Source organism: Selaginella moellendorffii, unplaced genomic scaffold (genome assembly GCF_000143415.4).
Source record: "Selaginella moellendorffii unplaced genomic scaffold, v1.0 SELMOscaffold_26, whole genome shotgun sequence".
Taxonomy (NCBI): Eukaryota; Viridiplantae; Streptophyta; class Lycopodiopsida; order Selaginellales; family Selaginellaceae; genus Selaginella; species Selaginella moellendorffii.
This window is the reverse complement of record NW_003314287.1, coordinates 105,793-130,190: the sequence shown is the minus strand read 5'-3', so window position 1 is coordinate 130,190 and position 24,398 is coordinate 105,793. Positions and strand designations below refer to the sequence as shown.

Below are 24,398 nucleotides of genomic sequence, written 5' to 3'. Positions count from 1 at the left end.
CACACTACCAGGTAATAAACTATTTTTGTTTGTCCGAATTTGGTGTCATGACAAATTTTCTTGTTCATAGTTTATGGCAGTTTATCAAGAGGGTGCATTCGGGCTTAACTCAGTGTGCAACAGGCTCAAACATGCTGGTATTGCTTGGGTGAGCTTTAGGAACCTGACCAATGTGCTGCTGCCAAAGCAAGTTGTAGACTCAAAAATGAGCATAGTTTCTAGCAGCGTCCAAGAGGCAAAGGGATTCCAAGGATGCTTCATGCTAGAGGTGAGAGCTTTGGGGATAGTGATGACCGCCCAGGTATTGGTGGTGCCTCAAACTTACAAAATGTGGAGCAATCCAAGTAACCACGATGTGAGCCAGGTGCACCTCAAGTGTGGTTGCTAGCTGAAGATCAGGAGAGGTCTTTTGGTCCACACCACCTTTGTGTAGACTTGACACAACACTCCAGGTTTTGAGGATACATGCCGCCGATAGGAGTTTGCGCTTCAACAACCAGCCTGAGATAGCATTCGTATCTCTCAATGCAAGCATTTGAGTGTCTATGCAGGTCCTTTTAATGTTTGGTATCAGATCTGGTAATAGTGATCTCTTGGTTTTCTTTTCAAATGGGTCCAATCTGAATGCCATAAATAACAATGATCATCCAGAGGTTAGCAAGCTTCTCAAGACAGCCTCCAGATTTTTGAACGAACATCTTGTTCTATTCAAGTACTGAGCTAGGAGGTAATGAAGATTTCTTTCTCCCAATCTTCATATAAGTCCATTTGCTATTTGTTCTAGACCAAGGCATTTATCGACCCTTTAAGGTGCGCATGGTGCAAGTCTTACAATCGCAACCCTGTCTTGTACTTTCATATAAGCTGTGCAATCTCCTTGGTTTTTACAGTCATGTAGTAAACTTTGTCACAGATTTTGTCCCGGGGTTGGGCAACGAGCAGATTTCTGATTTACTTTGGGAAAAAAGAAGAGACTGCTTTGTCAGCTACATTGAGGAAGAGGCTGCAGATTGGATGTTCTTTGATATTTTCAAGAGCTGTGGTGATAAGCTTCTGTATGTTTTATCTTGCAAATTACTTATAAAGAACTTAGCATTAAACCAACGATAGCAGTGGGAAATCTTGACCGTTGGATTAACATTATTCCAGAATTTACTTGAATATTCTAAAGATACTAAATGTCTTATTTACATTTGCAGGTAAAACAACTTCTTCAAGAACCCTAGAAACAGAGTCTATCTATCAAGCACCGGATCCGGCAATAGCTTCCCGCTCCGCCGGAGATAATCGATGTATGCCAGGATCTCATCTTCCTTCCTGGAGTCGACTCCCCCAATTGGAATCCTATACGGCTGCCCACTCGGGATATACATCGTGTTGCCCATGACAGCGCCGCTAAAATCCCCCTTTGAAGCCAGCGACAGCATCATGTTGACATAGGCATCGCGGAGCCGCCTCAAGAGCTTGATGGGCGAGAGCAAAGAGGATAGAAATCCCAGACGAATCTTGGGCCTCGCCAGACGAATTCGAAATCTCATCTTCCTGGGCATAGCGGCAAACCTGGTCTTCCTCCTGCTGCCCATTCGAATCGCTGGCCTCTTCTTCTTGGATTTCTTCTTGCCGAGGAAGCCCACATCTTCATCGTCGTTTCGCAGCTTCACGTAGTAGGATCGATCGTTTCCTCCGAAGGAATTGTAGAGCCTTGGGACGATTCCAGAGTACTTTGAATCTGCTGCTGGGAGAGGAGCCGGAGCTGGGCGAGGAGGAGACGCTGCTTGCATCATCTTGATTGAGAGAGGAGAGATCTCCTAGCGTTCGCAAAGCGCAGCACTGAGGAGATCTGCTTAAAGGGTCCGAGAAAACGATGCCAAGAAGCGATTTTGATGCGACAGTCGCCCACGGCGGCGCATTGGGCGCCTGAATCGAGCAACAAAACAGACCTTGTGAGAATAGAAAGCAGGGAAATCACTCAAGAACAGCCGGTAAACCACGAGCAACGTGTGAAGAACAAAACAGATGGATAAAGAAAGAGAAGAAGAAAAAGAAATCTATCAAACAACTTGCCTGTGTGTAAGAGCTTCCACAAATCGTTGGCGCCTCACCGAAAGAGAAATGGACAGCTCTTCCTCGCTGTTCTCGAGTGCTTCTTGAATAAATCTTCTAATAAGACTGTGTGTGTGTTTTTTTCTCCTTTCCGCCTATAGTCAATGCGCGAACCTTTGAATGTTTGTTGCCTGCCTGCGAGCAAGTCGATGAGAACGATTCGCGAGATAGGAAAAACATACCGCAACTCGCAACACGCAACACCAAAAGTCTCGACGTCCCAAAATTTTAATACGAGGAGGAGAGTCCTGTAGATTGGATTGCTTTCGATTCGACGCCTTGCGGATTTAATACAGTTCCTTGCCTGCAAGCTATACCACCAAACATCAGCGTCAACAATAAAGGAGTTAGATGGCGAGCTTACGACTTTCGCGCATTGTTTTTTGGTGATCCAGGTGGTGCGAATCTGGACCGTCCGCGCATGTCATCCGACGTCTCCGAGCGAAAGTCCATCGCTTCGAAACATTTCAATGTAGAAGTCAGATGTTGCGAGCTCAAAGCATGAGTATCTATCGTTTCTTTGTTGACGACTTTACTCAATCGATGGAACGATTGACCCGGGACGGCGAATTTGTCAGCTCTGTTCGTATAACTTCTGAAAGTTCCTGGCCTGGAAAGCTCGCTCTTGAAAGAATTGCAATTAAAGTTTGCTGCCTGTGAGCTTAGACTCACAATGCGCTTCTCGAAAGAATTTCGAGTAGAGTTTGCTTATTCCAACTGATCCTCATTGTCGACACTTTTAGATCTCCAAGTTCCTGTTTAGGAGGAAATCGAGAGTCGAGCAAACGAAGTACAGTACCGTGAAAGATTGGCGAACCTGGAGATTCGGCTAGTTGTTCATACTGTCAGGAATGCCTGTGAGCTTGGACTCAAAGTTGTCAATGCGTAAAGTTTGCTTACTTCGAATGAATAACTCATCACTTCATTGCCGACGAGTTTAAATCTCCAAGTTCCTGTTTAGGAGGAAATCAAGTGTCGAGCAAAAGAAGAACAGTACCGCGAAAGATTGACGAACCTGAAGAATCGGCTAGTTGTTCTCGGATGGCAATCCTGTTGATTTTTGGGAGCACCAGCAATGCTTGTGAGCTTCACAAACAACGCGAGGACAGGGATCACACTCAAGCAGGCTAGATCCACAACTTTCCACCATTTTCCACTTGCTAGACTTGAAGCTCCAAATCCAGCACTTTCCCAGACTTTCTCTGCCACTTCCTCCACCGCAAAAACTACGCCCTTGTCATACTTCCCTCGCTTGAGTTCCGACAAAACTTTGTTCCTCACAACTGATCTCAGCCATCCTGTTTTCTCTGGATCCCATAAACTCCCCGCGACTGTACCATCCCCTTTGAGAAGTTTCGATATGTTCCAGCCAAGTTCTACTTCTAGCCTCCCCTCCGAAGTAACCAGCAAGAACAATAGGCCCCTTCCCTGAGACTCATCTTCGATGTTCCATCTCTTATAAAGACAGGAAGCAAACTCTTCGGCTGGTAAGTTGGTGCTCTTGATCGTCACTACCGTAACTTCAGCACCAGTGTCGAACTTCAACGCATCGATAACCGAGTTGAGATGCTCGACGGTGGAGCGACTGAGGACGTGAGCTTGATCGGATACCCAGCAATTCCAGCTTCGAGGATTTGGGACTTGTAGAACGGATCCATACTCGGGAGCTCTTTGGATTGTCATGTCCACCAGGCTTGCGCCGAAAAGTTTGTTCTTGGAGTTTCGAAGTTCGATCTTCCTCGAGAATCTATCCTCCGCATGCCTGTGTGAGCGATGAGAAACTTCCAGATTTTTTTCTCGCGGCACCTGTGTTCTAATGGAAGCCAAATGCGGATGAACGAGCTCTGGAAATCTTCTTGGCCCTCTTCGAAAGCTCGGGATCGTTGTGAAAACCAGAAATATAGATGTGGCTAGAGCTGCCAACTGGCGAAGAAAGCAACCGCGCAGCAAATCGAGAGATCTCAATCCAATGCCGGTGCTGGAAGATGAAAATCCGTCCTTCCTCGGAGGAGAATCGTGCATCTGTTCCATCAGAAGCCGCAATCTCATATCTCTAGCAGCAATTCCCATCCTCCGGCCTCGAATTCCAGCTTGCGATCGCTGGTCGCGCTGGCCGCAATCCCTACCTCGATTTGCAGCGCCAGCGATGAGCTCGTTCCCACGAGCGCCAATATCCATAGCAATTTAGGGTTCTTCCAGAGAAATGAAAAGCATCCAACGGTTGTAGATGTGTGGGGGGAATGGACGGCTGCGATGCAAGAGCAAATGAAAGTAAAGTAGCTTATATAACCCTAGAAGCAGACAGTGAGCTAAAGGGCTAGGGCAATGGAGGCGACACATGGAGTGGAGGACGAGCACGAGGTCTATGGCGGCGAGATTCCAGAGGAAGTGGAGGGCGATCTCGAGGGCGACCAAGGCGACGATGCGGGCGGCGACGATCCCACCTCCACGGTAAGCTCAGCGCCTTCCTAGGGTATGGATGAATCGATTGCTCATTGCGATTGTTCCAGGAGCTGGAAGAGATGAAGAAACGCCTCAAGGAAATGGAGGACGAGGCCGCTGCATTGCGTGATATGCAAGCCAAGGTCGAGAAAGAAATGGGCGCTGGGCAAGGTGAGATTTTTCGATCAAACTTGGTGTAACTTCGTGGATTTTGTGTCGCTTATTTTGTGTTCTTGTGTTTGTGTGTTTGTAGATCCGGCTGCTGCTGCCCAACAAGCGAGCAAGGAAGAAGCCGATGCTCGCTCGGTGTATGTTGGAAACGTAAGTCTTCTTTTCTTCTCTTCTCGTTGCCTTGGAACTTAGTGAGTGGTATGTTCTTAGGTGGATTATTCGTGCACACCAGAGGAAGTCCAACAACACTTTCAATCCTGTGGCACTGTTAACCGGGTTACTATTCTAACTGACAAGTTCGGACAGCCCAAGGGGTAAATCTTCGCAAAAACGTTTCCCTGTGCCGGTTCTAATGCTGATGATCGTTTCTCTGCTTACAGATTTGCCTATGTCGAGTTCCTGGAAGTCGAAGCTGTCCAGAACGCTCTCATACTAAACGAATCAGAGCTTCACGGTCGGCCTATCAAGGCAAGGATTTCCGTCGGTGTTTTGGTATCTCCTTTTACTCACTCGGATTGTTCACAGGTTGCTGCTAAGCGGACTAATGTTCCTGGACTCAAGCAGCACCGCGGCCGTGGCGGCTTTGGAGCTCCTTACATGCCTTACTTCCCGAGAAGGCCTTACATGCCTTACCCATCCTATCCATATCCTTACGGCTTTGGGTACGTAGTTGCAAACCTTTGCTCGATCTATCACTCACGCCCTTGCTTCTGTGATCTCCAGAAAAGTTCCTCGATTCCGGAGGCCCATGCGATACAGGCCTTACTATTGATCTATTTATCTCTCCATTGTTGCTCGAAAGCAGGTACTAGGAAAAAAAAGGATAATCGATAGGAAAGAAAAAAGATGAAAAAAATATGTATTGGAGAAAAAAAACTGGCAAAAAAAAGAAGAAAAACAAAGAAAAACCGAGAGAAAAAAACTGAGTAAAAAAAAACTGGCGGGAGAAGCAAGCCCAGCTCAAGCTCAAGTTTTACATCACAGAGGTTCGTGATTTTTATTTCTTGCTTGAATTTTTTCCCCTGTGGCTTGCCTGTGTAAATACGATGCGATGAATATTCTTTGATAACCACACGAGCTAAGCGAATTAGGATGATTCGGGTATATCCCCCCCTCCAAAAAATTGGGCGTCACAAATTTTTAGGGTTCCGTCGTTCCTCATCCTCTGTGCGAGAGCGGCGGCATTGCAAGGGCGCGGCTCTCGGCGCGAGCTCGGCGCGCGGATTCTCCTCGCTTTCGCCACTGTTTGGAAGGTCTGGTCTTCGATTTAGGGCGGGCGAGCGAGCGAGCGAGCGAAATCTCGAGAGAGGAGATGGAGCTGTGAGCTGTGAGGTTCTTCCATTCTAACGAGGTCTTTTCTTAGTTTGTAGAAGGAAAAGTAAAAGGGGGAGGGAGAGAGAGAGATGGCAGCTCTAGATGTAAGTGGTGTGGAGGATTCGAGCTGTGGAAAGGATGGGCCGGTGTTGACGATGATGAACAAGCGGCTGCGAGCGCTGAAGAAGAAGTACAATCGAATCGTCCAGCTCGAGGAGGCCAAGGAGAAAGGCAAGGCTATCAACAAGGAGCAGGAGGATGTTCTCAAGAGCAAGGTCCAGGTGCTGACGCTGATGGAGGAGTATGATCGCCTCCGGCAACCTTTGCTCGTCGCGGTGAGGGAGGAGATTGCCGAGAAGGAGAAGGAATGGATTGCTGCCAAGGAGGAGCAAGTTTCTGGAGTGGCTTCCAGCGAGAACTTGGAGGAGGCCAGAACCGAGTCGGAGGAGGCCAGCAATGAAAACCTGGAGAATGCTGGTAGTGGCGAGGCTGACAATGTTGGTGGTGGTGGTGGTGATCCTGCCTTTGCCGCTGCTGCTACTGCTACTCCCGCTGCTGCTACCGAGGAGAACGAGAAGATCGAAGTTCCGGTTGACAGTGGCAGCGTTGCTGTGGACGAGCATCTCATGCTGGAGCTCATCCAGCTCCTCTACTTTGCGCTTCTCTTCGACGTCCAGTCCCAGGGGGAGGCTCACTCGTTCATGCGGACTGTCAAGTACCACGAGAGAGTTTCGTGCCTGTCCTACGATCTCGTCACCGATGATTCCACTTCGCATCTCACCGACGCCGACTTGGACGCCCTGGCTGCGTTTGGATCGCTCATGACTTCTCGGCCGCCAAACACGACGCTATCGCACCGGGACGCTCTCCAGGCCTGTATCGCTCATGCGAGACACTGGCTGCTCAACTCGGACGCGATCATCGATGCCAACATCCTCAACGTGACATGTATCCACTGGCTCTCGTGTTTTTCTCTTCGTGTTTTTCCTTAACTTTGTTCTTGTTTTTCTCATAGACACTGAGCTGCGAGACAGACTAAACAGGATATTGGCGACCGAGTACTTCACCATGACGCCTGAGCTGCAGACTGTAACATCAGAGATCGCAGTGGGACAGTTTGGACCCGAGCTTGGGGTAAAGTTTTCAACCTTGGAAGCTTATAGTTCGCATAACTTTCAGGTCCCTCAGGAACACTACGTGAATGGCGATGCTCCCACCGAAAACGTCTCCGACAGCTCCGGGGCCAATTCCGAGGCCTTTCAGGTTTAGCTTCATCTTTCATGTTTTAGAGGCTGAGATTTATGGTTTTTCTAGCTGGACGTGAATCCAATCAAGAGCTTGCCTCACGAGGAAGCCCAGCCAGCCGAGGACCAACGACAACCCGATGAAACCACTCCTCGCCAACATCAACCGCAACAAGGATTCCAGCAGAAGTTTAGAGGAAACCGTGGCGGCGGCGGTGGTAACGTTGGCGGTGGCGGTGGTGCTAACTATCCTCGTGGACGTGGCCGTGGTGGCGGTAGAGGCTATCGCGGCGGCGGTAACTACGCACCGGCAAATGGTAACCGAGGCGGTGGTAACGCAGGGAACGGTGGTGGTCAGTACTACGATCAGAGTGGCTACTACCAACGCAATAGCTACTATGGAAGTGGAGGAAATCGTCGCGGTAGAGGCTACTACAGCAACAGCAGCAGCTCCAACAACAATAACGCTCCAAATCACGCAAACGGGCCGTCGCCAGCAGTGGCAAGTTAACAGGAATCGTCGGGAAAACGCGAAGTTCCAAAGCTATGAATTTTTCATTCCGGATATTAGTGGAGATTTCTTCTAGCGAGCTATACACAATTTCTACATTGCCAGTTCGAAGTTTCGAAACTATGAATTTTTCTCAGTGTCAAGTGGCTTATCTCACCTCTAAGTGTCCGTTAGAACCCTAAAAATCACTTGGAACGCTCGAGAACCCGTTCAAGAACCTTGCGCGCTAGCGAACCCGTACTTAGAGCGCGGGCTTGGATCCATTATCGGAAACTCGCGTCCGCAGAGGTAGAGCTTGCAAATCTTGGGCGGCCCAGTCGTCAAACCCTCAGCGCCAGCGTCCCAACAGGCAACGGAAATACGCGGTCCATGAGAAAACACGGCTCATCCTTGTCGGCGACGATTTCTCCCTGGATCAAAGCCTGCCCGCCCTCCGCCGTCGCGAAATTCTCTGCCGACACGAAAACACCCAGCGGCCGCGGTACCGAGACTCCCCGATCTTGTTTGGCGCTCCAAGCTAGCGAAATCTTTTCGAGAGTGGAATACTCGTAATCCAAGGCCGCCACCGCCTTTCCGACCTTGAGCGCCATCGATTCTCCTGCGGCGTACACGGTTCCGTACTTTCCAGCTCCCAAAACCTGCGCCTTTGCCATTGCCAAAGCTCTCAAGAGGAAGAAGAAAAACGGATATGCCCTAGAATCAAGGCTTAAATTTTTAGGGTAGCGGTATGGAGAGCTCCAAGCCGACGCTTGTGCTGGACATCGACAACACGCTGGTATGTGGAAGGGCGACCAAGCGGCCGGGGCTGGATGAATTCCTGGCCAGAGTAAGCAAGCTCTACGAGATCGTCGTGTTCACATCCGGCAACCGGGAGCGCGCGGATCGGATCATCGACCACATTCTCAAAGTGAATGTCGCGCGCCGCCTCTACAATGATTCTTGCGTCCGGGGCACCAAGCCGCTGGAGATTTTGGGAAAGGATTTGAGAAGAGTGGTGGCCATAGACGACAATCCACTCGCGTTTGCGGGCAATGAGGAGAATGGCTTGGCGGTTGTGCCCTTTTCGGAGTGGAGCATGGAGGAGGAAGAGCGCGAGAAGAATTTGATCAAGCTACTGCCGCTGCTCGAAGGGATTTCGTCGCTGGAGGATTTGAGGCCGCCGCTTAAGCAGTGGAAGGAAGGCATTGAAAGTGATTTAGAAACACTATAAATACCTCATGCTTGATAAACTCAACGCTGCAGTCACTCGAAAGGTTTTTTCTAGGCTTCTCCTGCTCTGGAAACGGAGATATCACCCCTCCTGTTTTTCCTTGGCACTGCTGCTGCCACGCCCTTCCAGTCGGCATCGTTGCCAAGCAGAGCGAGAAAATCTCGAGGCATTTCATTAGGATCACCGGGAATTATCAATAGCAACGGAAAAGCAGGAAGAACACCACCGGCAACAAAGGAAAGAAAAGTAAGGGATTCCCAAGGCCATTATTTTCAAAATCTAACATAATAACTTTTTGATCTCCAGAATCAAGGTGAAGTTGCAAACAAAGACTAGCTTTGTCAAAAGCGAGGTTTTCTTGTTAATCTGGACCAAGCATCCCCTCCTTAGAAGTTTGCAAGTTAGCAAGGCTGTCCATATCCAGTTCGCAACGTACCTTTCGATAACGCCTCGGTAGAAGTTAGCCAGACTTTTCACGGCTTCTTCAGAGAGGCCATTCTCCACGGGTTCCTGCATAGCCTTGTACAAACCAGCCGCGAACATTGCGAAAGTTCAAGGCCCTTGAAGAAACTATAGATAAATCAGCAGAATTTTGTCATTGAATCCACATTTTATCACCCGCGTAGAAGTTTACCATCCGACATTGTTATAATTGACCACACAAAAATAGTGACCACTATTGTTAAAACTGTGACACTACCAACGGGATCTAAACATGTAGATGGGCGAGCTGGATCTCCTTTTGGTCTTGTTCTTGCTGCCACCACCACCGCTTCCTTCTCGTAGCAAGGCAGGAGCACGTCCCTGCAGAGCCCGTTTAAGAAGTTGCCCATTTGCAGGCTCTCCTCCCACGTCTCGCTCACGCTCTGCGAGGTAAACAGCTTTTCCGCTACCCTCTCTCGGTCCCTGTATGAGAGCAAGGGCGCTGATGATGATGCTACTCCCTGGCAAAGGAAAACAATGATCAGCTGAGAACTTTTACAAGAACATAGCTTCGGGTTCGCGTTTGTTTGTCTACCTCTGTGCAGCGAAAGATCGAACTCAGCAGCGGCTCCGACGCCTCTGGTAGCTTTTGACGCAACGACACAGCTTCCGCAACCACATCCTCGAGTTTCTCGAATGCAGCACGCAGTTGCTTTACGTCTCGCTCCCATTCGCTCATGTGGTGCTTGTCTAGAAAAAATAAACAAACACTGAGCTGTCTAGTGGAAACATTCATAAGAAGACTCTACCTGGGATGGAAAGGCTTCCGAGAGGTGCTAAGGCCGCTGCCATTATCAAGTAGAACTCGTCAAAAAGTTCAACCACGGGCTGGAGTTCGCATCCGGGAGTGAAACGAGAAAGGCAGAGCTTCAGCTCAACACAAGAAACAAGAAACTTGTATATAAAACACTGACAAAACCTAATACAAATAGCAACCAACTTGACCTTCAAGCTCGGACTCTGAACTTATGTTTAAGCTTGAAAAACTTGGATTGAACTTATGTCTGAGCTTGAAAAACTTGGATTCTCCAAGTGCCTTTGTGAAAATATGTGCTACCTGATTGTGCGTTGGTGTGTAGATTGAGTTGATTTCACCATCTGTTGTCTCCCAAACAAAGTGATGTTGGATATCAATGTGTTTTGTCCTGGAGTGAAACACTGGATTTTTTTGACATGGCAATTGTGCTAACTAAATTTCAAGATTATTAAAAAAGAAATTAAAAATTAGTTAAAAGTGTAACACTATCAAAAAGATCTCTAGTAAAAAAAATATATGATCTTTTTTGGTTATAAAGTAGTTTCCCTACACACATTTTAACAACCATAGACATACTAAGTTTAATGTTAATTATTGAATCCTAAGATATGGAATAGAATGCATACTTTGTCACACTTTTATAGTTTGATATAGTGGTCATATATATTTTTTATACTAGAGATCTTTTTGATAGTGTTACACTTTTAACGAAATTTTAATTTCTTTTTTAATAATCTTAAAATTTAGTAGCTGTATATCAAAGCTCATCAAGATGTAGACTCAACATAAATAAGTGAAGTTATATAGATTAGAATAATCTGTAATTAATATCATAATGTATATCATATATAAAGATAGATGTTTTTACAGTCAGTGGCAAGGGGACTAGCTCCAGACGGCCTTGTGTATCTCTTGAATGAGATCAAGCTATTGTTCTAGATCTACTTGTCAGTGTGGCTATTGTTGAATCACCCAGAATGGTGGTTATGATCTGCGTATGAAAGTCTAATAGTGTGGAAAATATAAATGCAAGTTGGGCATTTAACAATAAGGTAATGGTTTCAATTTACATAAACAGAGGAGCTAGACTTGTTATAGATAAAAGAAAATAGAGTATCAGGAACAAATTGCACCACATCCCAGTGCTACTCAGCCTTCCCTAAAAAAACATATGTTCCCACAATGAAAAGAGAAAACAAATGTTTCCACGTGATTACCCACTGTCTCTCCACTCCGATCCTACTGTGTCTACATTGGTAACAAGGGATCGGACAGCTTTGACACTGCTTTACGCAACGTTTTTGTTAGATGGTGGGTGTCAGGTAACATGCTGTGTGGTACTTAGCAGGTGAAGAAGAAAGCATATGAAGCACATCGGGATGCAATGAGGGAGAAAGGATGAAAAAAAGGCAATAGGGATGAGTCATTGCCATAAGGTGAGGACAATATGTCCAAGCTTGACAATTGGAATAAAATCTACCTCACCACGATGCACAAGAAAATTATGATAGTAGACGAGGCTTGAGTAGTGGCACATGATTGTCTCAAACTATTCTCGATCACTACTAGGAGGTGGTGGAGCATCTTGATCTAAGCTGTAAAGAACCTGAGAAAAATTCAAAAACATAAGAATCACCCTTTACAAGAAAAGTTGATGGATAATAAATAAACTTTGATAGTACATTAGATTTTCCTTGTTGGTAGAACCATGCCATCTATAGCATTGTGAAGTTGGAATTATAATATTTCACTCAAATAGAGCATGTTAAAACATTGTGTATTTACACACATAACAAAAAAAAACATTATTAAAGATTCTATAGTGCTATTAAAAAATATTAGGTATTATAGAGTAATTTTTCCATAATTGAAATTTTGAGCGAAGAATAAAATTTTGTTATACTTATTATTATGCGCTTATTATCTAAATAGATACACTTTTATTTGTGCTTTGATAGTTAAAAATTTAACACATCTTTGGAATCTTTGAAACTAAACACTGTGTTCTTGAGATGATGATCAGTGGTGGTGACTGGGATTAGCTCTGGATTCTAGTCAAAAAAATTTCCAACTATTTGTGATAATTCTTTTCCCAGTGGAGCTGTAGTCAATGATTATATGATATTTATGAGTGATGCTAGGAGGACCTCCACTTGGAGAAGCAATATTCTATATGCTTATGATTAGTCCAAGTGAGGTTTTGGGGTGACCAAGGTACAACATATAATCATCTTTGAAAACTTTCCAAATGATCTTCTCCCCCATTTGTTTGTGTGTGTTCTTAGTTAAGCACAAGCAATAAAGTGGTTATCATTACCATTTTCGACCTAAAATTAATTGTTCAAGGTTGTAAGGTATAAAATTAGATTATCTACATTTTAATTCCGCCTCCAAAAACCTATTTCAACGGTCATCGAAATAAAAAAACTAATGGTAAAAAGGCGCTGGTCCACAAGCCTTTCGCCAACCATGTCGACAGCAATCTTTACCGCTCCAGCACCAGTTCGTTCCCCGGAGCAGCACTGCAAACCTGTTTGATTAAACGATGTCCTGAACATAAGTTTCTTGTGATCGCCGCTCTCTCATTCATCGCGATCTTTCTCAGATCGAGCATGAGCCATCCAGCAGACTGTCCCTTAGGCGCTGCTGGCGGTGACGGAAAGAGGCGAGGAGATGGTGCTCAAGGTGCGCAGCGTTATGGAGACTGAATCGGTCGGAGAGTTTGGAGGCACGTTGGGAAGTGTCCTGGCGTTGAGCTGAGCGCATACAAAAAGGCGCTTGCAGCGATGTTCTCTACCGAGTGCGAGCGTGAGAAGCTCCACCGGCTCACTTTGCTCGTCTCGGTTCTAGGAAGCGCTGGAGTGGACCAACGTCGCGCTGTAGAGAGTAAGGACGTGCTCACTTGCACATGAATCCTTTGTTCAATTTCTTTTTCCTTTGCATTTTGTATGGTTTTCAACAGTGTACGCTATGACTTTGGCAGTGATGGGCGTCCTTGGCAGCTCGGGGACGAAGATGACGTCGTGAATCGGCATGTACCACTCTGGTGCAAGCTTCCCGACGAAGGCAATGATGGCGTTGGCATCCCTGGGTGGATCCATGACGACAAATGCCACGGGAACGTGACCGTAGGTTCGCTCTGGTTTGCCCACAACTGCAACCTCTCGGACTCCCGGACACTGGAGCGCGATGGCCTCCAGCAGCTAGCACGGAACCTGATTGCATTTGACCTTGGTGATGTCCTTTTCACGTCCAACTAGGTGGAGCCGGTTGTCCGAGTCGAAAAATCCAATGTCCCCCGTGTCCGCAAACCTATCCTTGCCACGCACAGTAGTGACCACGCCGTCTCCCCTCACCCAGAGACGGCCCTGCTCTCCGGGGTAAAGCTTCACACCGTTGAACTCGACCTTCGCCTCGATCCCTGGAAGGAGGTAGCCCGCGTTTGCCGTGGTTCCCATGGAAATCTGGCCGCACTCCGTCATCCCGTATTGCTGTACCAGGCGCACGGGTGCCAGGTGAGACTCGATCTCCTGTCGCTCAGGGAATGCATCGCCCCCGTAGAAGATACGTTTGAGTGTTCCCAAAGAGCCCGTGGGGATGGGGTACTTCATGCCCGCGATCAGCATCGTGGGGAGTGCGCACAGGTCACTAATGCCAAAGCGTGCAACACTTTCCCACGTTCTTGCGATGGCATCGTCTCGGGGATCAAACACAAAGGTGGAGTGTGCTTGTTGTCACGGCCAGACCATAGAGCTCATGAGCACGCCTCGGGAAATTCCGTTAACATCCGGACATCCAGCTGCATTTAGACGGCTTGGATGTAACTATTCCAGGCAGTTGCATTCGAGCGGCTTGGATGTCCCTCGACAGCTCTTATTTTATTTTATTTTTGTCCTTGGTTTTTCAGGGGAACACCAACAGCGATCTCTACACAATCGGCAAAGTATGTCTTTGTTCTCTTCCAAGGGGGTAACAAAGGATTTTGCTCAGTGAGTGAGCCGGAGCCACCACAAGAAAATATCAGGCAAGCATCAAGCTCGAGATTTTTTGTTTTCTTTCCGCTCACTGGTAGCGAGCGACTCATGCTTATATCGAAATTCAATCTGGCCAGGATCATGCCCGGCGCGCTAGCGTGAGATCTGACTGCCCGAGAGGAAGCGGAGAAAGCGGTGAGCTTGTCAATGGAGGGATAGGGAACTTCTTGTAACCCTTCAATGAATAACCATCCAGCTTTGTGGTCGGCCCTAAACCGGTGATGGCGGGGAGCATACAGGAGGTAAGTCATCCGGCGCTGTTGGTGCCCCCGCCGCCGCCGCCGCCACGGCAGCGCCAGCAGCATTACCAGCAGAAGATGCCGATGGCGCTGTTCCCAGGCAGTCTGTACGTATCCCCCGTGACCGTGGAGCAGTGGAAGTGGCTGGCTTCCAGGCCCGCAGCTCGCGACTCGCTGGGACTCATCAACTGGCCTGCTGAGGGTGGCGGGGAAGGAGGCGACGGTTGTTTCACTCGCCTCGACTCGCTGGCCGCCTCCCAGCTCTCGTTGCCGCGGCGATCAGTGCAAGACGGGCGTGTGAGCGTCCACTTCCCCTTGGCCACGGACAGGCTCCTCCAGCTCCACTACCAGGACCACATGCAGGAGATTAGCATGGCGAGGCTGCTCAAAGATATGGATTGCCTGGGAGGGCACGTCTGCCGCAAGGTGAGATCGCCATATCTATCTCTCTTCCAAGCTACCGCTAATTTGGCTGTGCTGCAGCATTGCCTCGGAGACGAAGGTACCTCGAGGCCGCTTGTGTTCTTGACGGTACTCTTGGATGGCCTGGTCATCCACAAGCCGCTCCTGTTCGATGTGGACGTGGAGCTCATTGGCACAGTGCAACGAGCCGGCCGCAGCTCCCTCCACGTTCACATCCAAGCTGTGCAGCACCAAGCTACTGCCCTGGAGGCTGGCCTCGTCTTCGTGGCCCGCGACAGGATAACTGGCAAGCCAGCGCGGGTGAACGCTCTTGAAGCCAGACGCGTGGATGTGGATAATCACCACGATCATCACGCCGCGCCTGGAGCCTGGCAGCAACTTGTGGGATGCATGCTCGACGAGGGGCGGCAACTGCTGGCGGCGGGAAGCAAGGATGATGCTAGTGCTGTCTTGATCCAGAGGACTCGACACCAAACGTGTTTTGTGGTGGAGCCTCAGCAGCTCAACTCGCAGGGATCAGTGTTTGGGGGGGAGCTCTTGGCTGAAGCTTGTGGGCTGGCCATGTGCACTGCATATGGCTTTGCCGCGCGCTTTGGCCACGGCCGCAGTAGACCACGGCTCAAGCACATATATCACGTCAAGTTCTTGGAGGGGGTGAGTGAGCTTGACTTCTTTGTTCCTTCCTGGTGCTAATCCTCTGTGCGTCCAGGCCAAGCTCGGGACTTCTGTGCAGCTGGAAGCGTTCGTCATGCGGACGGAGCCCGAGGAGGAGTGCAGTGGTGAACAAAGGATTCATGTGCAAGTGAAGATTACTGCTGGATCAAAGGTGGCTCTCCCCTCTCCCTCTCCCTTTACCCTCCCCCCTCGACTGACTTGACGTGGTTCCTGGCAGGAACTTGCTCTCTACAACGCGATGTTCGCGTGTGAGTCCACGCCAGCGCTTCCTAGAGTGCTACCATCCAACCGAGACGAACAGAGTGCGCTGCTGGAGCTTGTCAAGGCGTGGGACGCTCGCACTAGGTAGACAACACCGCTGCCAGCTCCTTTTTGTTGATGTAGACCACTCTGGTACCAATGCCACATTAGTGGATGTTGAAGGTTTTCTCTTTCACTTTTAAAATAAAAATGACAAAGATGCAATTGTGAAACTAATTTCGTTCTGCCATTCATGAAACATCCATAAACTCATTCATAGAAGTGGATCTCAAACAAATTGCTTCTCAAAAAACATCACCTATTTGGTTGAGCTCACCTGTTTTGGATCTTGGAGCGGCAGTAGTGGAACAACCTTGTGTCCTCGAGACTGGAACGTCCTCCCCTCCGAGCCAGTTCGTCACCTTTGAATCTGTCAAGAGGAGCGCGGAGCCAGAGATCATTGCAAAATGAACTTGCGCATTTCCGCAGGAGCATTTCTACAAGATGGAACAAAAAGAAAAGGTGCGGATCGACGTCTCTGCATGCTTCAAAACGAGAAGGGAGGACGCTGTGCTCCTCGGGCTACCTGAGAGCAGTGGTTGAGCTCGATGGAAAATGCACAAAAGCAAAGAAACCCGTACCTATGGCTCAACAGCCTACAGCCTCCACCATGACTTCGCGCCAGAGAGCTTTGTTGGGAATGATTTTGCCCAGGTAGTCGTTGATCCGCTGGCGCTCGGACGGAGAGGCGCACTTCAGAATATTGAAGATGTCGGTTCGATCCTTTCGACCACGACGCCTGTTGAAATCGAGGCTGATGGTTTTGAAAAGGCAGATTGACTCGGGGGGGATTACAGGGAGCACCACAGCTTGCTCCGGTGGAACTCCTGGTTCGGGGATAGCTTTGAAGGTTGAGCTTTCAATGGCCTCAGCCGATCCCCACCACGTATCGAAGAAGTCAACAGACAAAAACAAATAAGACAAGGCAGAGAAAATATAAAAAGGGCCCGACAAGCGCTCTACCCAGTGCGTATCTTGCACTTCATCCACCATCTTTTGGAACCGCTCAGTCTCGCTCGTCTGGAGAGAGATGTTCATATCCATGTCTTTGCTCGTCCTCCAGACAGAGTGTGCCATGGCGGCATAGGATCCGGCGACAACACCCCTGATTCCAAGTCTCCAGGATGCCAAGGACCTCCTTCAGCAGTCGCGGGTCCGGAAGCTTGCGGTGTGGAGGGTCCGGAACCTTGTCGGCCTCGGGCATTGCTTCCACTCGTGGAGGGTCCGGAACCTTGCCCATTGCTTCCACTCGTGGACGAGCGCAAAACGGCAGGATCGGCTCCCTTCCTCGACCTCCGATGGAGCGCGGGCCGTGCAGGGTGTGGAAGTGAATCGTAGCAGGAGCCGCGAGCAGATCCAACGGGAGCTGGAGGAACAGAAGATGGCAGACAGATGAAAGGCCCAGAGGCTTACCTTGCTTCGTGACAGCGATGAGCATCCGCTCAGAAGGGGCAGGGGCGCGCACCGTGACGAAGCCATGCCGCAAGAACCCTCCTTAGTCACTCTCAGGAAAAAGCTGAGCTGACTGCCGAGCTCACGTTTTCCTAGCACACAAGCCTCACAAAATTCAAGCTGGCGTGATGTTGGCATCATGGCCGCTGCGCTACGCAGCCGCAAAGCAGCAAACCCAAGTTCGTCCCCAAGGAAGTGCACTGGAGATGTCGCTTGAGGAGCTGGGGTGCTGGTCGCCAACAAAAATCTGGCGCCAGGAGCGCTGATGAGTAACCGAATGGTCTGATGCACAATGCCTGTGGTACGGGCATCATCAAGTCGATGCGGCGTTGGGTTTCACGGCGTGGCTGTCGCAGCATGGAGCAGTGGCTGCGCTTGCTGGATCCGTCGCTGCGTCGGCTTATGCTACGCCGCGCTCCGGCCCAGATCTGTGCTTGATGCTGGGCGTGGATGCGGGTGGCATGCAGCAGCTCGTCTCCGACAATCCCACGCTGCTCCAGTGGGAGAGCGAGCCAGTGCAGATAGCAAGCGGGTCGAGTGAGCAAGTGCTGGAAGGTTGCGTTTCTTTCCTCACCGGTTCTATCTTCTACCCGATCACTCTCGTCTTCAACTCGTGGTGGGGTGTCCACCATGCTATCTCTCGGGCCCTTCCAGTGGTGCTGCGAGGCCAGCCAATGCATGTAAGCTCACGCTCCCTACTCCCTTGTTTGCATTGCGTCTCTCTCTCACACACATACAGGTGATTCCCCGGGAGAGTTTCTGCGGCTACGATGCCATCAAGGGCCATCCACAGCCGTATGAAGTGGTGGAGGTGCTCACAAGTGAGGAAGTATCCATCGAAGGGATTGATTCTTACGTGAGTGAGGGCTTGCGCGAGCTGTTTGGCGACGAGGGGAAAGTGTTGCGACAGTGGAAGGAGGTCGTGGCTAAGGCAAAGTCTATCAAGCCGGAAAAGTACCGACGCATTTGCGATCTGCCTTGGAGGGATGGGATAATGCCGGACCGTCCGACTATACTAGAGTGAGGTATTTCCTTTTTCGAAGGGCTATCTCCATTTAAAAGCTTTCTACCAAAAAGTTTGGCCTATGGATTCAAAGATGCTTGTAAATACAGGAGCTAGCTCTCTCTCTCTCTCTCTGAGAGCAAATTATATAAATTTATGTGTGTATCTACAGTCCACATGGATTAAGAATGCCAAAAAAATCTGGATCTTTGAATTCAAAGTAAAATCAAACCGTCAATTGTGACAATTATGTTTGGATTACCAGACCTCAATGCACATTACGAAAGTAACTCATGAGTTTATCTCCAAATCAAAAACATCAAAGAACATAGCTTATCCTTGAGAAAGATGAACTTGCCATGATTGATATTTCCCTGGGTTGCATTGCAATTGCCTCCACCTTGCCACAAGCATTCACCTCAAATGAACAAAATTGAACACTTATTACAATATTCTTTTTATAATTGAGATGATCTGGTTAATAATATAATATAACGTTCAAATGGGACTTTTTTTAATTTTAGAAAATAAAAATGAGAATGAATTTGATAAAAAATATGCATCCCAATTGTTGTTATTAATCAACATCACTACTGTAATAACTATTTGAACTATTAGAAAAATTCTAGAATAATTTGGTATAGTATGTGACAACCTTTGGTGTTCTTTCTATATATAAATGATTATGGAAATTAATTCTTTTGATATATTTATTTTGTACAAATAATATCTATGTTAAATATAAAATCCATTTACACAATCACAAATTTGCCTAGAAAAGCAGTTAGAAATGAAGATGAAGAGTTTTGATTTCATCTGCCCAAGGACTCCACGACTTCCGAATAACACCCATTTCCAACATCTCCTTTATGTTTGCATTAAAGTTGCTTTTTAATACTCCTCAAATCACTAGATAAAAGACTATGGATTCTTGCAGGATATGCTGTTATGGTTAGGGAGAAACTTGCTTACTTGACATATATAAAAAGACCAAGATGCATGTATTGAGTACCATATTTTAAATTACTTTAGACCTTAATTAGGAAGTAAACCCTTTAGAGTAAACACTTTGGAAGCTAGGTTGATCCTTCTAAACATTTGGATATATTGGAGTTTACAGCAACCTAAGAGTCACACACATGCACATAAACAAAGAACAAAAGTCCATAAAAGAAAAGTTCAAAGATGCATTACATGAAAAGATCCTATTCAAAGCATGCAAAGCATATAAGTTGATGATTTCTATACTTGATGCCTAACCACTTCCCTAGATCACTTTAGCCCTTGCAATTTAATACCAGATCTCATGATCTAAGTAAATCAAATGAGGCCCTCCAAAAGTTCTCAGCTATCTCTATTAGTATGAAGCATAGGGAGCAAGGGAAGGTCAAGGAAGAGAAGGCTTACATTTCAGCTTGTGCCTAATTGAAAGCTGCTGCACTTTATTGTAACTTGGGTTGTTCATACTTTCTATTTAATTTTTAATTATCAGGCTAACTAGTGGTTTTGAACTGGACCCTCATTAGTCTTTATGATTGATTATTACCAACACAAATAATCTTTAAATGGATTTGAATAAGTGATAATGAAATTAGCTTTTTCTACCCTAATTTAAATATAGGAAAATGGTTCATATCAAAACTAATTTAACAGGTATCAAAATCCAACTATGCTAGTAATAGGATATGGCATCATTTCTCTTTTCTTATTTTTAATTTCTAAATTTAAAATAATTTTTCTAATATTATAATGGTGCTAGTGTATGGAATTTAGAAATGGGATAAAAAAATATGCATATCCAATACCCAAAAACCTTAGCTTATATACAAAAATAAGTGGTCTTGATTGAAACCAATTTGATGGCAATCAAATTACCACTGCATCATAGACTTTATATCATCCCCTCTTCTTGGAAATATGGAAGGCAATTAAAGTCTTTAGGTTGATGGTCTAGGATTTAAATGAATATTAAAAGAGGCAATGGTGGATTTGTAGGTAGTGCAATTTGTTATTAATTCTTTTCCATGAAGCATTTAAGCTATTATATATACATAATTTTTGGAGGATTAGTTTATTGAATGTTATGCCAAACTCCATAAACTTATAGTTCAATTTGCTAGAACACATGATATAGTCCCTTCCACTAAGTAAAAAACCCCTTAAATAAATTATATACTATAAGATTGGGAAAATGAATCAACACTAAATTCATTTACATAAATGTATGATAATGAAAGTTATTGTGTTGTTGTTCCACTTGTATGCAACATAAATGTTTAGTAAACTTTACTTGAACTAATGGAAGAATGCCTATCAAATAGTAATCCTAGGACTTAGTATTAGCAACTTATGGTAGTTGCAAAAGGTAAACTTAACCTTGTTAACAATATTAGATTATAATCATATAAAAAGGGCCCCATCAAATCAAATGCCACAAGGTCAAATAAATAGGAAATTACAATTAACTTCAATTATCCTTCTATAGTACAGAAAGGGGGGGGGGGAGGGGGGGGGGGGGGGTATTATAAACTTGGCACATACTAAATAACATTATGTTGCATCTCCAGCTAATAAAAAGACTTGTGCCACATTATGATGTCCTATATATTCATATAAAATAAGAGAGTTGTAGTAAGTATGGAGAAAACACAATTGCTATATTTAATATATAACATCCATAAGATGTAATATTTGTGAGGCTTAAAGGGTTAAACCATGAATTCAATATATTTAGCCTCTATAGACTACAACTTCCCTTTTGCTCACTTATGTAGGAAAACACAAGATCCAAAGGCTATGTGATGGCATTTACATTCTTAATATTGTCATGAGGATGAACTTTATCCTTATAATTATTTGCAGCCAGTCCAATCACACATAATTTTCAGCTAGAAAATCCATTAATGCTAAAATACAGACTCATTAGAAATATGAAAAGAGAGCCAAGAAGGAAAATAAACTCGAGAAAAGGTGTAACCATCAACTATAAAACTCTTTGAGTGATTAATAACCTTAAAATTATATATCTAAAGCTTTAAAACCCATTGAGTTGTACTCTTTCATTTCAATAATGAAGTGACAACATTATAATAACCCTCTAACAACATTCAAGAACCATATAAATACATATGAAGTTTTTCAAAACTATTTCGGGTTGAGCCCAGTGGGAACAAACTGGACTAACAAGATATCAATCAACTTGTGGTGCGATTCCCCTAGCCAACTAATAGAGTCGGACTCGAGACCCCTCTGATACCAAATGTAAGTTCCTGAATTTAAACTTCTCATGAGATCATCCAACCTAGTAGTATTCAAACCCAAAAACACTTAACCCTAAGTATCCCAAAATCGATTGGAAAAGGAGGTGCCCTCTTATTCATGGGCCCTTTCCCTCTATATTTAAACCCTATGGACTATTTCTCGAGTCATTCTCTTTAGTTATTTACAGTTATTACCACCTCTTTAAGATTTACAAATGCTTACTCATAGTTTTCAAACTTGCTTAGATGACTTCATCAATGCTCGCAATGGTGTAGTATAAACAGAAAGATGATCAATAATTTAATTAAGATATTACACTTTATGAAAGAAGTATTACACATGATTCACATACTTTCGAATAAGAAACTTTAGAATAGTTATAGGTTTGTCAAGATCAACTGACAAATCTTCACAAGAACTGTGGTACTTAAGATAAATCGTATCTTTAGATTGAAATACATACTTTAACCACTTCAACTTTAAACAAACTTTCTACATCCAATCCAACACTTTATGAATATCATGGATATGCTCTTTCTACATCCTCTTAAAATGTATTAAGGCATATCACAAAGAACCTTATCCATTATCTATTGAAAAATTATTAAAGCCTTGTTCAACTTGTACAAACTAAATGGTATATGAAAAGTAATATTAGGAATATCCTTCTTAGCCATCAAAAGTTGTAAGTACTAGGAAGCAAGATTCAATTACCAATAACTTCACTTCAATAATTTAGAAAATTGGTAGTATAGGGTACATATTTGGAATCACCATATTATTTAACAAAGGAGAGGAATAGAAAAGTTATATATAAGCAACCAAATAGAACGATTTGAAAGATGATTTATATAAGTCCAAATATAAAAGAAAAGGGCCTTTGAACAAAAATGCACCCCCTTTTCCAATCAATTAAGGTTTTGGGGTTAAACATCTTTGGGTTTGAATAGTACTGAGTTGAGTGATTTCTCAAGAATTCAAATTCATGAACTTACATTTGGTATTAGAGGGGTCTTAAGTCCAACTCTATTGATTAGGTATGAGAATCACACCATTGGTTTTCATTTAAGAAATAGAACCTAAGAAATAAAGGTATTTAGTCCCTCCACTATTTGTGCAACTTCCATTGTAGCAACACTAATAGAAAGCTATAAATAGGAGAGATAATGTCTTGACCTTCCATTGCAATAACACTAATAGAACGCTATAAGTGGGAAAGATAATATCTCATATCATTGTGCTAATTGAAGAGTTAAGGTTAATTAAGGCAAATGCATGCACAAATCTCAAAAGATTTGATATATTTAACTTTGTATAGAGCAAGAGACTCTAAAAATGAACACCAAATTGCATAATTGACTTAAGTAACCCTTGATAGAAATGATATAATTGCTAAAAGGCATTATCACAATCATCAGTATGTCTAGATGCATGCTTAAAGATATCTAAGAGAAGGTTTTAATCCATATAAATGGCTGCACTCAAGCCATTATACCTTTGCAATGCCTTCTGTACATAGGGAACTAGCACAAACACTAGTCATCATCCCAAGAATAATAAATTGTAGCGCACGTGGTTTTGACCCTTTATCCTATGGTGATCTACCATAGGATAACACCACGAAGCGGAACCTAAACCCTCTTTGTGCCACGTGACAGATGCCACGTGTCCATGCCACGTGTCCACAGGAACCCGAGGTTCAGGGCCTTGGGCCACTGAACGAAGGAACGGTGCCAAACTCCCAAGCATAGAGCCAAGGAGTGATGGAACCGAACCACGGAGCAACTCTCGAGCATATAGCCCAAAGAGCGAAGGGACAGGGGCCCGGAGCGACTTGGAACAGTCCTGGAGCAACCAGCATCCCAATGCCAGGACTAGCATGCAAAATGGAGCCAAACGGAGTCTGGCGCTATTTTGGCATACCGGTGGCCTAACGCGAGGATATGGGTACTCCACCAACTAGCATGGAATGGAACTTGGGCTTAGACCCAAGCCGGACGCAGAACAAGGACAGGCACGCAAGCGAGAGCTAGACTATGCCTCAGGTTGGTCGGCCATGCCCGACCTACCCACTATCCCTACTATACATTTGGAACCCCCCATAGCCCCCCCCCCCCCCCCCCCCCCCCCCTTGAGGAACACACGCTTTGGGCTTTCACCCCAAGCCTCCCTTAGTATCAGGAGTTAGTCTCTGGGACAAGCTCGAAACTTACTAAATATGGAATGTCCCTAGATTGTGAATTTGGACACGAGACGAACACCATTGTGTTCAGGCCGATCTCTACATTCCGTAGATATGCCAAATGAGCAAATCTGGACACTTTCCATAAATAGCATTTGGGACCGAAATGAGACTAACACAAAGGGCATGATAGCGAGGGTGTTTGGCAGACACGGTAAGCTATCATGTAGCGATATTGAGGGACCAATCTCAATACGCGAGGGTTTTTGTCAAGCCAGTGCAAGACAGAGCAAAAGAGAACTAACAAGCTGGGCCAAGTATGCTCAGCTAAATAGACACTTAGGAATTCCTTCCTTATGCTCATCCAGCCAAGTACAGATGCAAAGTCCAGTTTACTAACACTTGAACAAGAGGGACTAATAAAGGGTCCAGCAATACCGACCTCCTGCCATCGTGGCAGTAAGGTAAGAGTGTCCGTAAGGACTAGCCGACAGATAACTTTCGATACCTGAAATCACATTCGCGACATAAATGGCAATTATTATAAAATGATCAAACCAATGATAAATATCATCCCCAAAATTCTTATGTAAA

At 45.6% G+C, this 24,398-nt stretch overlaps 8 protein-coding genes and 1 long non-coding RNA gene across 11 annotated transcripts; 5 read left to right on the top strand and 4 right to left on the bottom strand.

The window, feature by feature from the left end:
• Positions 1 to 1,135: 1,135 nt before the first annotated feature.
• On the bottom strand, positions 1,136 to 2,634 carry LOC9628758. Of its 2 annotated transcripts, XM_024680006.1 has the most exons (4): positions 2,468 to 2,604; positions 2,286 to 2,414; positions 2,065 to 2,234; positions 1,136 to 1,917 (listed from the first exon to the last, which is right to left on the bottom strand). In XM_024680006.1, exon 4 carries the CDS (start codon positions 1,782 to 1,784, stop codon positions 1,236 to 1,238), a length of 549 nt encoding a protein of 182 aa, XP_024535774.1. In that variant the 5' UTR covers positions 1,785 to 1,917; positions 2,065 to 2,234; positions 2,286 to 2,414; positions 2,468 to 2,604; the 3' UTR covers positions 1,136 to 1,235. The 2 variants fall into 2 exon arrangements, with proteins under 2 accessions (XP_024535774.1, XP_024535775.1); XM_024680007.1 differs by lacking the exon at positions 1,136 to 1,917 and having other exon boundaries at positions 2,066 to 2,238; positions 2,468 to 2,634.
• Positions 2,635 to 2,720: 86 nt separating this feature from the next.
• LOC112348054 lies at positions 2,721 to 4,281 on the bottom strand. The gene is made up of 2 exons (XM_024680005.1): positions 3,119 to 4,281; positions 2,721 to 3,056 (listed from the first exon to the last, which is right to left on the bottom strand). Exons 1-2 carry the CDS (start codon positions 4,279 to 4,281, stop codon positions 3,041 to 3,043), a joined length of 1,179 nt encoding a protein of 392 aa, XP_024535773.1. The 3' UTR covers positions 2,721 to 3,040.
• A 131-nt stretch (positions 4,282 to 4,412) lies between these two features.
• LOC9638209 (polyadenylate-binding protein 2) lies at positions 4,413 to 5,605 on the top strand. The gene is made up of 7 exons (XM_024679954.1): positions 4,413 to 4,554; positions 4,614 to 4,716; positions 4,799 to 4,866; positions 4,927 to 5,030; positions 5,097 to 5,184; positions 5,242 to 5,378; positions 5,440 to 5,605. The coding sequence occupies exons 1-7, from the start codon at positions 4,429 to 4,431 to the stop codon at positions 5,486 to 5,488; spliced, it is 675 nt and encodes a 224-aa protein (XP_024535722.1). The 5' UTR covers positions 4,413 to 4,428; the 3' UTR covers positions 5,489 to 5,605.
• Positions 5,606 to 5,870: 265 nt separating this feature from the next.
• LOC9638208 lies at positions 5,871 to 7,928 on the top strand. Of its 2 annotated transcripts, none has more exons than XM_024679953.1 (4): positions 5,871 to 6,978; positions 7,046 to 7,164; positions 7,219 to 7,293; positions 7,345 to 7,928. In XM_024679953.1, the coding sequence occupies exons 1-4, from the start codon at positions 6,120 to 6,122 to the stop codon at positions 7,783 to 7,785; spliced, it is 1,494 nt and encodes a 497-aa protein (XP_024535721.1). In that variant the 5' UTR covers positions 5,871 to 6,119; the 3' UTR covers positions 7,786 to 7,928. The 2 variants fall into 2 exon arrangements, with proteins under 2 accessions (XP_024535721.1, XP_002975088.1); XM_002975042.2 differs by having other exon boundaries at positions 7,210 to 7,293.
• Positions 7,929 to 8,499: 571 nt separating this feature from the next.
• Positions 8,500 to 9,671, top strand: LOC9637699 (CTD small phosphatase-like protein 2). The gene is made up of 2 exons (XM_002975041.2): positions 8,500 to 9,241; positions 9,302 to 9,671. Exon 1 carries the CDS (start codon positions 8,513 to 8,515, stop codon positions 8,993 to 8,995), a length of 483 nt encoding a protein of 160 aa, XP_002975087.1. The 5' UTR covers positions 8,500 to 8,512; the 3' UTR covers positions 8,996 to 9,241; positions 9,302 to 9,671.
• A 3,485-nt stretch (positions 9,672 to 13,156) lies between these two features.
• LOC9638207 (2-succinylbenzoate--CoA ligase) lies at positions 13,157 to 13,861 on the bottom strand. Its single transcript, XM_002974855.2, has 2 exons — positions 13,466 to 13,861; positions 13,157 to 13,414 (listed from the first exon to the last, which is right to left on the bottom strand). The coding sequence occupies exons 1-2, from the start codon at positions 13,859 to 13,861 to the stop codon at positions 13,157 to 13,159; spliced, it is 654 nt and encodes a 217-aa protein (XP_002974901.2).
• A 629-nt stretch (positions 13,862 to 14,490) lies between these two features.
• On the top strand, positions 14,491 to 15,624 carry LOC112340486 (acyl-coenzyme A thioesterase 10, mitochondrial-like). The gene has a single exon (XM_024680120.1). The coding sequence runs from the start codon at positions 14,491 to 14,493 to the stop codon at positions 15,622 to 15,624; it is 1,134 nt and encodes a 377-aa protein (XP_024535888.1).
• Positions 15,625 to 15,646: 22 nt separating this feature from the next.
• Positions 15,647 to 16,071, top strand: LOC9638206. The gene is made up of 2 exons (XR_002992952.1): positions 15,647 to 15,757; positions 15,824 to 16,071. It is a non-coding gene; the product is annotated as an uncharacterized LOC9638206 (long non-coding RNA).
• Positions 16,072 to 16,842: 771 nt separating this feature from the next.
• On the bottom strand, positions 16,843 to 17,394 carry LOC112348049. Its single transcript, XM_024679995.1, has 2 exons — positions 17,320 to 17,394; positions 16,843 to 17,272 (listed from the first exon to the last, which is right to left on the bottom strand). Exons 1-2 carry the CDS (start codon positions 17,383 to 17,385, stop codon positions 16,913 to 16,915), a joined length of 426 nt encoding a protein of 141 aa, XP_024535763.1. The 5' UTR covers positions 17,386 to 17,394; the 3' UTR covers positions 16,843 to 16,912.
• Positions 17,395 to 24,398: the final 7,004 nt, after the last annotated feature.